This window comes from Bacillus rossius, chromosome 7 (assembly GCF_032445375.1).
Source record: "Bacillus rossius redtenbacheri isolate Brsri chromosome 7, Brsri_v3, whole genome shotgun sequence".
In the NCBI taxonomy this organism is placed as follows: Eukaryota; Metazoa; Arthropoda; class Insecta; order Phasmatodea; family Bacillidae; genus Bacillus; species Bacillus rossius.
Window position 1 is genome coordinate 24997292 of NC_086335.1, and position 17345 is coordinate 25014636.

Consider the following 17345-nt stretch of genomic DNA (forward strand, 5'->3'; position numbering starts at 1 on the left):
GACCATAGTGCTCTGTGTCTGAGTCCTAAACGCTCGGCCAATCATAGCGCAGTAGAATTTTAATTTTTCATAACCTAACTAAAAACTAAGTGTATTTGGGAGGGGTTCGGGTTAGGGAGGCACCTAAGTGCATCTTAGGCCTAAGCCTACATACAATTTACCGGCGGAGAATTCTCGTATCGCCATACACGTGGGGGGCATTCAATTCCCTCCAGATCCCCAGTGTGCCTTCCACCTCAGTTGGAAAGTATAAAATACGCCTCTGCCTTCTATCAATGGGTGATGTAATCGGAATCGGAAATGGCAGCAGTTATTGAGGATAAATATTTGTTGTGACCGGTAGTTTTTTTTATTATAAGCAGAAACATTTTAGCAGAGGAAAACATCATGTCTCATTAGTAACGACATGACCTGCCTGAAATGTACTCACAATGCACGTAAAAGATAACTCCGCAGGTCACAGCCCTCCCTGCCTTCTCCAGCCTCTTGGCGACTGTACCTCTCAGTCCTTGAAGTCATGAAACATATGCTCAGGCACATGGACGATTGGAAATTTAAGGTTTGGTCGCCCACTGGTGTACATACAGCTGTGCTCTCTGCCCCGCAAGTGAGGTCTGAGACTCGTGAGCTCAGCTACACGAGCGGTAAAGCAATGTTCCCACACCGCGTGGTCTGTAGCTCGTCGCACCTAAACTGTAGAAAACATTTTGTAGACTTACACAGTCAGTGTTAGTGTATTTGAACATTTTTGTCGTGTAATTCAGAAAAACACATACAGTTTGTGTATTTTTACATATTTCTTGTTCAATACTACTACATCGTTTAATTTTACACCAAATGTAGTTGTATATTATAAAATTTCAACATACTGTTGCCGTGTCAATTATAGATTCTTCTGATAGTTTTAAACCCACAGTGTCCTAATAAACATCCTTTTAACATGTAGGGAAAAAAACGTTATTCTGTTATGATAATGCACATGTGGGGTATGTGTAAAAACAGTAGATATGTGTTTTAAAACACTATTAGCAATTGTATATTATATTTACTCACTCGCCTGTTATGCAACATTCCTTGTGCAAATTTACCATAAAATCTTGTAATATTACACCAAATGTCGGTTTTAATTCCAAAAACTTAACATTTGTTGCCGTGTAAATTAACGACTTTTTAAAAAATTGTAGTCATAGGGGTGTGAGGACGTGAAGACTCGTTATTGCCCGCGGTGACTCGGGAGAGCTCGGCCTTTCCCGTGATATTTCGGTGAATGCTCGGTCATCAGAGGCTTGTGAGGTGCTGACTGACGGCGGAGTGAGTGGTCAGTGTAACCATCACTCACCACCAGGGGCGCTTGCGTCCCTGTTCAAATATTCCAGATACAAATAAAATACAAAGCGGACCACGAGTCCAAGTGCCCAACCCCCGCATGATAGACTCTTTTCTACTCTGTCCAACACTTCATCCAGACCATCCTCTGTCTCCTGTAAATTTCTACACGTAATGCATGCCAATTTGCATCCCGCATGAATGTGCCCAGGGTTTTCCCTGTGTCTATGCAGGTTTTACCTGGGCCCAACCTATCTCTAGTTATAGTCTAGATTTAAGAGCGAGGGGAGTTAGTATGGAGCCAATCGCTGCCATGGCTGGCCAATCCCCTCCTAGCACATGATGCATGTGACCCTCTCCCTTCATGGCTAATCCCAGCATGACTAGGCGTATAGGCTTCGGCCTGAGACGCACCTAGGTCCCTCCCTAACCCGGACCCCTCCAAAATACACTTAGTTTTAGTTAGGTTAGGAAAAAACAAAAATCGACCGACGGATGACAGCCTTCAGTGCTCGTAGCGCACAGATCTGCCAATCCACGCGCTGTGGCTATGACGCGTCCGTCGCAGGCAGACTCAGCGTTGTCAAAGCAACCGTTTTCGATGTGTTAAAAGCCAGGCGAAAACGTCCTGATCCTTTTACGAGTGTAATGATGGTCCTGCAGCAAACCTAGTCAAGTCACGTGAATATGGGATCGTACCATTACACCAAGTCTCATCAGAGCAGCCCTTTACACACAAAAGAAAAAATAAAACTAGAGCTAGTGCGACACTTTGCACCACACCACCCTACACACTCCAGCCGAATGTTGTTTGTTTTAACAAATTAGTAATACGTAGCCTGTAAAATTCTGCCGGATGATTTTGCCGAGGTAAAATTTTATTTTTGCGAGTTTCAAAACGTCCGTCGTTCAAGAAAAGTAAAACTGTTTGCGCTCGTATTAAATGAAAACGGAGTCAAAAATATTGTGTAACACTTTGACGTAAAACATTGTTTTTGTTTTTTAGTGAAAAAATCTCACCGTGTTTTTGTTCGAGATAAAGAACAAAATTCTCAGACACATATGTGCAGGAAAACAATGTTTGTAAATTTTGAAATGTTATCAAGATATTATCTGTCTTTGGCATGATTTTTTTGTTCTTAAAATATGGACTCGTGGACAAATATTTTTATTAAAAAATTCTTCGGGTGGAATTTCAGTTCGGCACTGGTTGTTTTCAAAATGTCGTAAATTTTTAATTTAAAAAATGTTCATATCCAGCTGTTATTGGGATTAGTAGAAATGAAAACGACGAATCTGGTGCGAGCTGCCAGAAACTTTCTAATTAGTGAAGAGCATGAAAGAAGGGCCGTGTCCACAAGTACAGCTCTTTAAACTTTGATTGCACTCGGAACTTTCTCGACCCCTCCTTCGTCACTTCCCAACTCCACCCGTCGGGGATTAGAATCCTTTCGCCTATTTTCGATTCACGGTTGATTGACTGGGGTTACTTTTTCAATCAGACTTTGAAGATAATCTTTGGCACGAAATTTGTGTTTTCTTGTCTTTTGTTACTTTGATTTGTGTTCGGCCATGGAAAAAAGTAATTAAAATTTATGTCAAATAATTCTCGTGCATTGAGTAGTTTCTCTCCCACACACACACACACACTAACATCACTTAACTTCTCTATGATCACGGGTGAAGACTTCGAAGGCCGACAGTCAAGCAGGTGGGTTAAGGGTTCCAGAGGACACCATCTCTGGTGCCACTGGTTCGGACCCGATACTTCGTGAGGGCTGTGCAGTGTTTCACGTTCCATACATGCCGCCGATGCCTTGCAAACGCAATCTACCGCTCCCTGCCGATACCACAAAAATATGCTGGGGAAGGAAATTTGACAGTATCAGTAGCGTGGTTGTAACACATCCGTATATGAACATGGCGAGCACGAATTACTTCGTCCAAATATACACGCTATTAATTTTTAGGGCTTAACATTTCTTGGACAGCGATGTGATCAGAGAGGACAACACGTGACGATACGGACAATGGATGTTGGTAATTTACTCGGCAATGGGCTCTGGTGCGGAGTCATCCCGGCATTTGACTGGGGTGGATTTGGGAAAGCACGAAAAACTGAAATAGAGTTGTGTGAACGGAAATTGTTTAGTTTGCAACTTAAGTTTTAAGTTTTCCTCAAGAATTTTCTGTGCCAGAAGTATCGGAGTGAGATGTTTCATTTTGTTTCCATTTCAATCGAGATTGTTGGAATTCTTGCAGCTGCTTTGTATACATAGAGAATTTTTTTTACTTTTATTGCATGTTGGGGAGGGGAGGAACGTAACACAAATAAAATTAAAACCAGTGTTGCAATAAAAGTTCGTAAGATTTTCAGAACTATTAGGAAACCTAAGAAATCTTTAGTTTTTTTTTTAAGTAATAATATTGGGTCTCTTTTAGATGTTTTATGTAATTCATCCACCAAATTAAAATCACATAATATGTATTTTACCAATTGTTAAATTCTAAAATTCCAAGAAGCCCACCTATCCTCGGTTTACCATTTTCAAATAGCTTTTTTCTAGTTACATTAATTTTAGTTTTGAGTTTCTAAGAAGAGCAGGTACAGGCTATGGGCAAATAAACTTTTACTCCACTAACAAATTAATTAAAAATAACATTCTGATGGACTTTTTAATATTTATAAAATTAATAATTATTAAATTAAAGACCCTTTAATGCATTTGTTTTAGTAAGATACCTTTTGATCTTAGATCTGTTAAGATGAAGAAAAAAAATTAGGCATTTCTTATCTGTGGAGTATAATTAAAACAGAGTCATGGCAGTTTTTTTAAATATTTTTTTAATCAGCAATAATTTTGTTACAATGTTAGGCACTATACCACCTGACTTTTAATGGCAAGTCCAGCCAGGCGGAGTGTAAGCCCCAGTGCCATGGACTGGCAGCCACTAGCGCAGTGCTCGTGGTTGCAGCATCCTGTACGCGGACATCGTGAACTTCACGCCGCTGTCGGAGCAGCTGAGCGCCTCGGACCTCGTGAAGACCCTGAACGAGCTGTTCGGGCGGTTCGACCAGCTGGCGCAGGTGGGCACCTCCGCGAAGACACCCTCCGTCCCGAAGCGGGAGTCGCAGTGCCGCGACGGACCCGACACGCCTCGGCAGCCGGTCGTCGTGACGTCAACACGACGAGATACGCTGCCCGATGGCCCGCAAGAAGTAGATTCTATTTCTTATTTCGTCGTGTCGTCCGACACGACGGAAAGCATAACGAAAACCTTACAAAACCAAACTTAAAAAATATATACCTATTCGGTAAATCATATAATTTTACATTTGGGTACTTTTTAAGTTTTGTAGTGTGATTTCAACAGTTTATAACGTTTTTATTTTTTATTTTTAGCATAGATAACAGAGGAATTATGTTTTTAACACTTCAGCTAACAACAAAAAATAAAAAATTCCTATAAGGCCTACAGAGTTTATGGCACATTAGGTATATATGGCGCATTTGGCATGGGGGACATTTGCCGACAGCCATATTAGCGTTCGTCGTGTTATTTTTGTCGCGGTGTTGTGACCATACGCTATAAACTCTGTCGTGCTGGAACGGTGTTAGAAGTCTAATCGGATTTGTCGTGCCGTGTTGGTCTTTCCATTGTGACTCCAGATTAATGAATCTTGAAAAAAGCATCTTAAATCACCCATATTTTTTTACCTGATTTATTGCAAGCGTCCTTACAGAATCACAGATGCAGCCTTTCATGAAAGCATGAATCACTCGCATCTTTTCGTATATTCTTTGTGACCTAAAGAGGGTTTGGGGCGCTATTTTTTAGTAAATATGTAACGATAGTCTGTTGCTTATCCAGCTAACTGTTTCCTACGCCTTTTTATGTTTATTTCTTACTGCCAGATGATTAACTTGAACGTCTGAAAATTGAAATTTGCCTGAAAATAGAGTGCCGAAAATATTTAAACACAAAAATAAATGGCTACCGATAAAGGTTTTGTATGTTGATATACCAGGATACGTAAGCGTGGAAAACATTTTATTAAAATTAAAATAAAACAATAAACTGAAATGTTTTGCATGATTAGCTGCCAGTCTCTTTTTTTTTACATTTTAAGGACGTACATAAATTAAAGTTACGTTTTTAACTAAATTAAAACTTCTAAAAATTTAATTCAATCTCGTTGGCTATTTGATTACATAACTATAGTACTCCAAGAAGAAACCACGAACCACTATGCAACTACATTTTGGTGTAAAAATTCTAAACATTTTCGATAATTTTATAACACGATGCAAAATTAGGTTAAATGACTTCAAAGCATGTTCACGAGATGTGAAAAATTATTGAAAGATATCTTCATATCCTTAATATGAGGTCTTCACATTTTCGTGTGAAGACATGTTGGGAAAACATTGAGTGGTTTCAGTTTCAAGTACCCTGCGGTGTAATGCCACCGCAGGTGGACGGCTGCATGGTAGTGGGGACGCACCACAACGCCGAAATATCACAACGCCGAAATGCCAAATTGACCACAACGTCGACAGCTATAAAACTGCTGTGTACCACAACGCCGAATTACCACAACGCCGAAATGCCAAATTGACCACAACGTCGACAGCTATAAAACTGCTGTGTACCACAACGCCGAATTACCACAACGCCGAAATACACTAACGCCGAAAAATGTCATTGCAGGACTGCCCCAAAGGTTAGGATAAGTTATATTCGGTTAGGTTATACTAGGTTAGGTTAGACTAGGTTAGGTTAGACTAGGTTAGGTTAGACTAGGTTAGGTTAGGCTAGGCTAGGCTAGGATAGGCTAGGTTAAGTTAGGTTAGGTTATATTACGCTAGGTTAGGTAAGGTTAGGTTTGATTGTGGTATTTCGGCGTTAAGGTACATTTAAGAAACACACACAAATTAATTCAGTTGTTATTTCGGCGTTTTTGTACACAGCGGTTTTCTAGCTGTCGGCGTTGTGGTCAATTTTGACATTCGGCGTCATGGTATCTCGGTGTTGTGTTAACGACCCTATGGCAGTCACGCGCCACAACGTGTCGTCTGTCGCAGGACAACCAGTGCATGCGGATAAAGATCCTGGGGGACTGCTACTACTGCGTCTCGGGCCTGCCCGTGTCCCGGCCGAACCACGCCTACAACTGCGTCTGCATGGGTCTGCAGATGATCGAGGCCATCAGGTGGGTCACCATTCGTTCCTGCACCTCGCACCTACCTCCATCCTGCGTTTGTTTCTGAGCCTGTCCTTCGTACTTCAGTTGCGCTGAAGCCAATCTTGCGCTCGCATATCTTCGCCTCTCCGCTGGACCTGCTGGTTCCGACAGCAGCGCAAACCTGCTCTCGTCCATAACACAAGCCATCAAGACACCAACCAATCGTGTGTTCGAACACAGGATATGGATGAATATGGAATTTTCAAATGAAAATATAGGTTATGTTTAGTTCCTAAAAGACCCTCTGTCAAGCTTATCGATTTTTAAAAATATACTTTATTTACGAAATATTTATTGTTTAATCATCTGCTAACTGTAATCATAGTTTACCTTTTTGGCCGTCAAACATGTTGTTGATACAGTAGGTTGCTGCATATTTATGCTTTTTTGCCGTTCCAAATGATTTAATTAAATTAAATAAGTTAAAAACCATTTATTAAAAATGCTATGATGACTGGATCTTCCCTAGGGGAGGAATTCCTGTTATTGAATTCCACAGACACATGATGAATTTCTGATTTCGAGAACCTTTATCTGCCCTTTGTTGAAGCCTCATGCCTCTAAGGCAGCAGTTCCCAATTATTATTTTTTCGGCCAGGGAACCCTATGATCGACTTTCTTTTGGCGGAACCCCAACTCCTTTAAAGAAAGTTATTTCACAATAATTATCCCTGTTTTATATGGCATTCGTCCTGACTCACGGAGCCCCTGTGACCCTGTCACAGAGCCCCAGGGTTCCGCGGAACACCTCTTGGGAACTGCTGCTCTAGAGTATCACTGCGACTCGGCTTTCAATTTGGTCTTCTTGAGGTACTGTCCTTTCACCCATACGCCTCGGCCTACAGCGTTCAATTTTTGTGGTTTCATATTTATCCGTGCACTCACTTCTGAATGCATACACGCATGTTCTGTGGCTGAGATGCTGACCTCCGTGGCGTGTTTGGAAGCACGTCCTGTTTTCGTGCGTAAAGTTCCTGCTTTCAGCCATGAACATGTCAGTTTCTCAAAGGATATGATTAAAAAAATAATTTTTGAATGTTAAATATTTCTAAAGAACATAATCTTCAATGGTTTAATAATTGTTACTAACACTTAAGGATTAACAAAAGCAATGGAGTAGTTCCGACAAGTCCTTTTAAAATCATGTGCATTTCCAATGATGCATGGGAATAAATCATGCAACAATTTTTACAAATTAGTAAAATATGTATAATAAAGTATGTCATACAAAGTGTTAAAGCACTCTTTCATATGCGCTTTCCCACACTTTAACATAATGGAAATGGATTTGGTTAGGTTATGTTAGGTTTTAAAGTTAAGTTGGTAAAATAAATAAAATAAATGCATAAAACTTTAATCTCAGATACTGTAAAGAACAACAGAGGGAGAAGCACCGAAATAACATTAAAATTTGTTTCACAGATTTACATTAATTGTCTGTATTGTTGGATTGTTAAGTTAAAAAATATTTGTGTCAGTAGCAAAATTTAAAAAAAAATATATTATTTGGAGGACTATAGAAACGTTTTAATATAATGAAATATTGGAACCAAATTACAACAAGATTACAAGGAACTACAGAGAAAATGTTTCCTTATTAGACGAAAATTAGAGACTGATACAGATCTATGGCAATAAATTGCGTAGAAGTGCTAATCATAAAAATACATTTAACCAATCAGATAAAAGAAAATTATTAATGATCACCCAGTTTTGTTAACCTAGTGTAACTGGTTTACGTTTTTGCCTTTTTAAATTCAGACAATTTATTAATTTATTTTTTTAAATTCTATTATTGGTTAATTTCTTTCACTGTGTTAATAACAAGTCTGAAAAGGTATCGTTAAATGATGATGGGTAAATTTGAAGTAGTTTCACTACTTAATAAAGTTGTTATTACCTTGCTTTTGGGTAATTAACTGCCTGTATATTCGGGAATGGGGTGGTGGGAAGCTAATGGCCCAGGAATGCCACGTTCACTGCGCTAATGGTCCAGGAATGCCATCTTCACAGCGCTAATGGCCGAAATCTGGGGCGCAGAGAAGCAACACAGCTCTGGACGCTCCGGAAAGGAATCCATCCAGGAGAATGTGGGGATTAATCCAGACGTGACGTCACTGGAGCACAGACACAAGTGCTAAACCGAAAATAGAAGTGATAGATGCGAAGGCAATCATTAAAAAATTAATCATAATAATATAATTCTCACTACGTGATGAACCCACGAGCACAGATAATAAGGAAAGAGATCATCTGCCTATCACCCGGGACTACATCCCGTTAAAAATTGACTCGCTTAAAACCGCAGACACAGAGACTAGTACAAGGAGCACCGAAGTTTGCCAGAAGATTACCGCGAAGGCGTAAGAACCGAGAAAATTGTTAAAGGCCCTGAGAGAGACTAGGGGGAAAAAAATAATCACAAAATGTAGGTCGTAATGATAAATCATATAAGAGCCGAGAGAGGTCGTGCACGGTGCGAAACAGAGGTAAAAGCTGGCTGGAATAGTACTCAAAAACTCCGCAAGAGGGCAGAAGAGGGCGGTGGTTTGGACCACGCGCAAAGTATTTAGGGCATTCTCAGGGGGGGGGGGGGGAATGGGGGGTTGACCAACAGGCGTCGTGGCGCTGCAGAGCGGCGGGAAGGATCTCCTTCCATGAGTTATTCGGAAAAAGGGGTGAGAGGGATGATTCTCGCTATGATAGGTCGAGGAGGAGCCAATATGATCACTGCAGTCGGCGTGGCGGTCGGCGCGGTCGAAACGCGACGTGACCAGCCTTGCGTGCTACGGCGCGCGGCGACCTATGATGCCGTGCGTGCGATAAGGCAGGAAGCTGACTCAGAGTTGGACAGCTAACTGTCTGCCGAAAACAGAAGTTGAAAGGACCTTATAGGATTCAATAATCACAAGTTTTTTAATTTAAACCTTGAAAAAGCAGAACTTATTAACTCTGAAAAGTACTTTAAAAAAATTAATTTGTGTTGAGAAAATAAATTTTGTAGCGCCTCAACCTATGACTAGAATAAAAATGACTAAGTAAGTTTACGTGGGAAGCTACGTTTCCACATTTGGCACAGCACAGCTTATTGGCGAACGCACACTGTTTGGCTTCGTCAGTGGACGTATGAAAATGCGTCATCGGTACACGATTTAATGTGTTTTAGTTCAAATATTTACTGGTTTGAAGCTCCGTTTCTCTAAACGTGAAATGTTCCACACAGTTACGTCCAGTTCCTCCTTGGGATTTTAGGAAGTTATTTTTCACTGCGTGTTTGGCCGCGTTCGAAGTTAAATGGGGCAGATCTTGGCTCTGAGCGTGAGCAGATGAGACAGGCATGCGCCATGTGGGTTAAATTTTTAAAATAATTTAGTTTAGTTTTTTGACCAATTTCGTTGCGGAAAATTAAAATTTTGTTTTATTATGTAGTTTTTTTATATATTGTACATGACCCTGCTAATAATATCAATTAAAAAATCAATTACAATGTTGGTAGCACAATTTCCTCATACTATTCCTTTTTATGTATTAGGTGTTAACTTATTTTATTAACTTAACTGTGTTTTAAGACTTTCAACTAATATATGTTTTTTTTTTACTTTCTAACGTTCCAGTATAATTAAAAATATATACACTAGAAACTTAATTAATTTTATGCATTGTAAATATTTGTTTAAATTTTTTAAATAAATAATCTATATTAAAGGTTTACGTGCGATATTTTGCATTTTAGTAGATAAAATTATATTATAATTTATGTGAATTTCATAAAATTTCGTGATTTTCCTTGAAATTTTGTATTATTTAGGTTCTACTGCGATTCACAAAGTTTTTTTTTTTTTTTCCTTATCAATGTTTAATGTGAGATGAGATATGATAAAGCAGCAAGCTACTTCTCACAGCCTCCACTTGTGAGATACCTGGAACGAAACTAACACGTTTTGAATCTAGGTTGTCTTGATAGGAGGCCTGATGTTTGGCTACTGAACCAATCAATCAGCTTGACAACTTCTGGGACAAAGAATTGTTAAATGTAGTTATTTATAGGAAAATATAATTGCTGATCATCTACTAAGAGTGGGCATTATAAAACTTCCTTAAGAGAGAGATGAGTTACTTTCACGGGCCAGCACCGAATAGTTACAAAAACAATTAGAGGTGAATAATTTTTACGGCACATCTGAACCAATGTGTGCATCCACAATTGAAAAGAGATTTCACGCCATTTTTGTGCGAAATCATTAAACATATATGTTTATCATGTTTGTCTTTATATTGAAAAATTGCTTTATTCTTTACATGTTTACGTGACTTAAATAATTTTTTTGTTATTGTGCAGGATTTTTCACGTCGCAGTTGTGTATACAGAATGATTCCAAAGTCATCAGACAAACTTTTAGAGTAGGTAAGGCATACGTAAACAAGCTATTCTTACACTCTAACATGTGTCAAAAGCGCCAAAGATGATGACTATATGGAGCTCTCTGCAAGCGAGTAGAGTTGAGACTTGTCATTGCAGGATCATTCGAGGTGTGAACATTGCCGATGTCGTGAGGGAGAGAGATGCACCTAATGTACGGAAAAGCGAAATTAAATGTCTATACTGCACAGTGTTTATATCGATATCGTCAAATCGGTGGATTGCCCATTAACAGCCGTTTGCATTCCATTGTAAAAATTGTGTTGCTTATGCGTGGCTGACCTCACCTTAAATTCGTCCAAAAACTGTTGTATCATTCTACAGGTGTAAATTCACGCTTCTCTAGCGAATAACTACACACAGTTCGGTCTGTGATGGTCCTTTCCCCCATTAATCTAAAAAATTTAATTGATAATAATATTTTACTCCAGGTCGCACATAATCTTGGAAGCCGGTGCAAAATTTGGCGTTTAAATGAGGTTTTACACATTTAGTGCTACTGTGCTGTGTTATTATTTTTAATTTAACACGCTAAAAAACATATAAAACCAAAGTTATGATATTGACTTTTCCAGACGTTAAACATGAGTTCGAACAGCTTTTAAGGGGAAAATATTTTACAAAATTTCGGTACGTCCCATTTAACTGGGAGAGGTGTTCCAAATACATACCAAAAAAAAACCGTATTGGTCCTTCCTTCTCTTGAAATTCAAATCTTGGTCCGCCAATGAGCCTGCGTTCTTATTTTTTACGGCCGAAAATAAATATTGACTTCCACACTGCAGTCACTTCGGCTGTCAGGGCCCAGGACTCCGAGAGACCTCGTGAGGGGTGAAGAAGGGGTGACGGGGTGGGGGTGACTGGCAGGCCAATCCCGTGAGAGCTGCCTCGCCCCGTCGCTCCAGCAGGTCGGACGCGACCCGACGGTTGTCGATGGCTCGCCACCCCAGAGAGGGAAGGGGGATACGCCCTTGTGTCGGCCGGCCTGGCCCTCCCCGGGGAAATATCCCAGGTATCTCTCGCGCACTTCCCACGCACCTGAAGCGTGTGACGTCACGCCCGCCGGACGCCCGTCTGTTGGCGTCGCGTCGTGGCGACACGGCGCTAGTCCCCGCTGGCGCCGAGTGGTCTGTTCGTCTACTCGTTGAGGCGTCCTCATCTCGAAATTGCCATGCTGCGGTTCCTAAGTATTTTCGAAGCCCGTTCTACTTTCCGTAACTTAAAAGCTGGGTCTAAAAATGAAAAAAAAAAAAAAAAAAAAAAAAAAACTACAACGCCTGGCAAACATGCAACACGCACAACAATTTGTTTAATGGAACTGCTACACATCAGGGGCACTGATTGTGCGTTCCGCTCCTTTTAAGGTATTGTGGAAATAATAATTTTATTGATGATAAAAGTAAATTAAGACATGAGATTGATAATACATCTCTCAAAAAATGGACTAAAATTCCACTTCACGGTATGGTAAATAAGTGTTTTGCCCCCAATTATTTCAATAAAATCATTTAACGATAACGACATTTTACAAGTTACGTGGAGGTTGTAAAACTTTGTTCAGTTAAACATTTTCTAAACACTTCGTTTTTAATATTATTAACTTTCTTTATTATTAGCATTAAAAAAAGTAATTCAGCGCCAACTTCAAAGACTTAGGAAGAATTCAGACCACAAGTAGTAATTATGTATTCAACTTATTTTTCGTATTGAACCTGCAGCTTGGAGACTGGGGGTAGAACTTAGACTTATCCAGAAAAAAAGCTAAGTTGTATGTGTTACCATGGAGGAGGAATTCGACTTGAAACTTTGAGCGCCGACATCGATAAGGGAAAAAGAGGGAGAGAGAGTTAATTAATTACCCACACCGTGTGGAGTGTTGAAGGCATGGAGGGTATAACTTCTAGGTTTCATTTATGAAAGACACCTCTCTCACCTGCGGCTCTGTCACTTTTACACATCAACACGAACAATATATGCTTACTGACCGATGTTCTTTCATCTATTTAAAAATAATTTTTTCTTTTTTTCCTCTACAGTGAAGAGCTGTGACAAGTGATGTTTCTGGAAGATTTGCCGTATTGCTACCTCACTTAGCTCTGAACACTGAGACACGTGTAGCATTTTAATTGATCTCGAATAATCTTTTTTTTTTTACCATACCTTGTCAATTTCAATTTACAAGAACATTCAGATAAATAATTATGAAACTAGTTCTACTTAGAAATCTAACCTTACACTTCAACTAAAAAAAAATGCGTTAACACAGACTAACAATGGGATTTACCTTTTCCTAATATCCGCCATTATAAATCAACCAATGTACTTGATATCACGTGCATTTACATACGGAAAACACTCCATTAGACACACTCTGTCATTGTTATTTTTAAATATTATTTTCTTGCAGTACACATTTAACTAAATACAGCTACGAGTCACGAAATATGAAACACTTGCTACGCTGAAAATGAGACACACCAACTCGTAAAAGTTTTCATATCTTCACAAATACACAAACTGTGTGCACCATGACATACATGTATTAAACAGTCCGACTGGAAAACATGTCGTTCAATGTAGGGGCTACATGCATGTCACTGTGTCACTGTACATCTTGGATGCACGGGCCCTATCCCATTATGTAGTTAGTGCATATAAAGACTAAAGGTACTGAGCGAAATGTCGCGCTGGTAAGGCGCTGATCTCACATTCCAGAAGATGCGTGTTTGAATCCTGGTCCAGCCAGGCTGATCTCGGTCTTGCTCGGTCCCCCATGGTTCCTTACAGTATACCATGTACAATTCCTTCACATACATCCCTGTCCCGTGTGGTCGTGACTTACCATCCCTAGATACCTCGCTGTCCACGAGATACTTAACAGCGTTCTATATACCCATCTTGACTGTTTTTGTGAACTCTTGAAAGCCATTGTAAATATGGCAATGGAAATTATTTTTACCCAAGTGAAAGTAGTTTATCTGTAATAGATTGTTCATTATTTTTATTATAGCAATTTAATATTCTTATATATTCGAGTGATGAAAACAGACCAATTCGTGCTCGTTATTCAGTTAACTTGAAAAAGAGACTAAAGAATATTAGGTCATGGTTATCTAAACATACATGTATCAAAAACAAATACGTGGTTAACTGTATTGAATTTTGTTCAGCTTAAAAAGAACTGAAGGCTCCGAAATATAGTGATGTGGTCCAGAATGTCTCAGATTTTAATTTGGCATGTCAAAAAATAATTGAAAAGTTTTTTAACGTGAAAGTTGAAAAATTTTTGACTTGTGCCTCTATGTTACGAAACCTCTAAACTACTGTTACGCTTGGCTCGAGACTACGCCAGTCTAGACCTCGAGCCCTGGAAAACAGTGTTGGGCCCTATAGAGCAGTGTCAGACCCTGGAGAGCAGTGTCGGGTCCTGGAGAGCAGTGTCGGGTCCTGTAGAGCAGTGTCGGGTCCTGTAGAGCAGTGTCGAGCCCTGGAGAGCAGTGTCGAGCCCTGGAGAACAGTGTCCGGGCCTGGATAGCAGTGTCGAGCCCTGGAGAGCAGTGTCGGGCCTGGAGAGCAGTGTCGGGCCTGGAGAGCAGTGTCGGGCCTGGAGAGCAGTGTCGGGCACTGTAGAGCAGTGTCGGGCCTGGAGAGCAGTGTCGAGCTCTGTAGAGCAGTGTCGAGCCCTGTAGAGCAGTGTCGAGCCCTGGAGAGCAGTTTCGGGCCTGGAGAGCAGTGTCGGGCCTGGAGAGCAGTGTCGGGCCTGGAGCGCAGTGTCGGGCCTGGAGAGCAGTGTCGGGCCTGGAGAGCAGTGTCGGGCACTGTAGAGCAGTGTCGGGCCTGGAGAGCAGTGTCGAGCTCTGTAGAGCAGTGTCGAGCCCTGGAGAGCAGTGTCGAGCCCTGGAGAGCAGTGTCGGGCCTGGAGAGCAGTGTCGGGCCTGGAGCGCAGTGTCGGGCCTGGAGAGCAGTGTCGGGCCTGGAGCGCAGTGTCGGGCACTGTAGAGCAGTGTTGAGCTCTGTAGAGCAGTGTCGGGGCCTGGAGAGCAGTGTCGAGCCCTGGAGAGCAGTGTCGGGCCTGGAGAGCAGTGTCGGGCCCTGGAGAGCAGTGTCGGGCCCTGGAGAGCAGTGTTGAGCCCTGTAGAGCAGTGTCGGGCACTGTAGAGCAGTCTTGAGCTCTGTAGAGCAGTGTCGGGGCCTGGAGAGCAGTGTCGAGCCCTGGAAAACAGTGTCGGGGCCTGGAGAGCAGTGTCGAGCCCTGGAGAGCAGTGTCGAGCCCTGGAGAGCAGTTTCGGGCCTGGAGAGCAGTGTCGGGCCTGGAGAGCAGTGTCGGGCCTGGAGAGCAGTGTCGGGCACTGTAGAGCAGTGTTGAGGCCTGGAGAGCAGTGTCGAGCCCTGGAAAACAGTGTCGGGGCCTGGAGAGCAGTGTCGAGCCCTGGAGAGCAGTGTCGAGCCCTGGAGAGCAGTTTCGGGCCTGGAGAGCAGTGTCGAGCCCTGGAGAGCAGTGTCGGGCCTGGAGAGCAGTGTCGGGCACTGTAGAGCAGTGTTGAGCTCTGTAGAGCAGTGTCGGGGCCTGGAGAGCAGTGTAGAGCCCTGGAGAGCAGTGTCGAGCCCTGGAGAGCAGTGTCGAGCCCTGGAGAGCAGTGTCGGGCCTGGAGAGCAGTGTCGGGCCTGGAGAGCAGTGTCGGGCCTGGAGAGCAGTGTCGGGCACTGTAGAGCAGTGTTGAGGCCTGGAGAGCAGTGTCGAGCCCTGGAGAGCAGTGTCGGGCCTGGAGAGCAGTGTCGGGCACTGTAGAGCAGTGTCGGGGCCTGGAGAGCAGTGTAGAGCCCTGGAGAGCAGTGTCGAGCCCTGGAGAGCAGTGTCGAGCCCTGGAGAGCAGTGTCGAGCCCTGGAGAGCAGTGTCGAGCCCTGGAGAGCAGTGTCGAGCCCTGTAGAGCAGTGTCGGGCCCTGGAGAGCAGTGTCGAGCCCTGGAGAGCAGTGTCGAGCCCTGGAGAGCAGTGTCGAGCCCTGGAGAGCAGTGTCGGGCCTGGAGAGCAGTGTCGGGCCTGGAGAGCTGTGTCGGGCACTGTAGAGCAATGTTGAGCTCTGTAGAGCAGTGTCGGGGCCTGGAGAGCAGTGTTGAGCCCTGGAGAGCAGTGTCGGGCCTGGAGAGCAGTGTCGGGCCCTGGAGACCAGTGTCCAGCCCTGTAGAGCAGTGTCGGGCACTGTAGAGCAGTGTTGAGCTCTGTAGAGCAGTTTCGGGGCCTGGAGAGCAGTGTCGAGCCCTGGAGAACAGTGTCGGGCCCTGGAGAACAGTGTCAGGGCCTGGAGAGCAGTGTCGAGCCCTGGAGAGCAGTGTCGAGCCCTGGAGAGCAGTGTCGGGCCTGGAGAGCAGTGTCGGGCCTGGAGAGCAGTGTCGGGCCCTGGAGAGCAGTGTCGAGCCCTGTAGAGCAGTGTCGGGCACTTTAGAGCAGTGTTGAGCTCTGTAGAGCAGTGTCGGGCCCTGGAGAGCAGTGTCGAGCCCTGTAGAGCAGTGTCGGGCCCTGGAGAGCAGTGTCGAGCCCTGGAGAACAGTTTCGGGGCCTGGATAGCAGTGTCGGGTCCTGGATAGCAATGTCGAGCCCTGGAGAGCAGTTTCGGGCCTGGAGAGCAGTGTCGGGCCTGGAGAGCAGTGTCGGGCCCTGGAGAGCAGTGTCGAGCCCTGGAGAGCAGTGTCGGGCCCTGGAGAGCAGTGTCGGGCCCTGGAGAGCAGTTTCGGGCCCTGGAGAGCAGTGTCGAGCCCTGTAGAGCAGTGTCGGGTCCTGGAGAGCAGTGTCGGGCACTGGAGAGCAGTGTCGGGCACTGGAGAGCAGTGTCGGGCCCTGGAGAGCAGTGTCGGGCACTGGAGAGCAGTTTCGGGCCTGGAGAGCAGTGTCGGGCCTGGAGAGCAGTGTCGGGCACTGTAGAGCAGTGTTGAGCTCTGTAGAGCAGTGTCGGGCCCTGAAGAGCAGTGTCGGGCCCTGTAGAGCAGTGTCGAGCCCTGTAGAGCAGTGTCGAGCCCTGTAGAGCAGTGTCGGGCCCTGGAGAGCAGTGTCGGGCCCTGGAGAGCAGTGTCGGGCACTGGAGAGCAGTTTCGGGCCTGGAGAGCAGTGTCGGGCCTGGAGAGCAGTGTCGAGCCCTGGAGAGCAGTGTCGGGCCCTGGAGAGCAGTGTCGGGCCCTGGAGAGCAGTGTCGAGCCCTGGAGAGCAGTGTCGGGCCCTGGAGAGCAGTGTCGGGCCCTGGAGAGCAGTGTCGGGCCCTGGAGAGCAGTGTCGAGCCCTGTAGAGCAGTGTCGGGCCCTGGAGAGCAGTGTCGGGCCCTGGAGAGCAGTGTCGAGCCCTGGAGAGCAGTGTCGGGC

General features: G+C 43.8%; 1 protein-coding gene across 1 annotated transcript in view; it reads left to right on the forward strand.

Annotated features, from left to right (window-relative positions):
• Positions 1 to 17345, forward strand: part of LOC134533756 (adenylate cyclase type 2) — a 507221-nt gene that overhangs the window by 450390 nt on the left and 39486 nt on the right. The window contains exons 8-9 of the mRNA XM_063371388.1: positions 4303 to 4414; positions 6414 to 6541. Of these exons, the coding sequence (XP_063227458.1) occupies positions 4303 to 4414; positions 6414 to 6541 (240 nt within the window). The remainder of the gene's footprint in view (positions 1 to 4302; positions 4415 to 6413; positions 6542 to 17345) is intronic.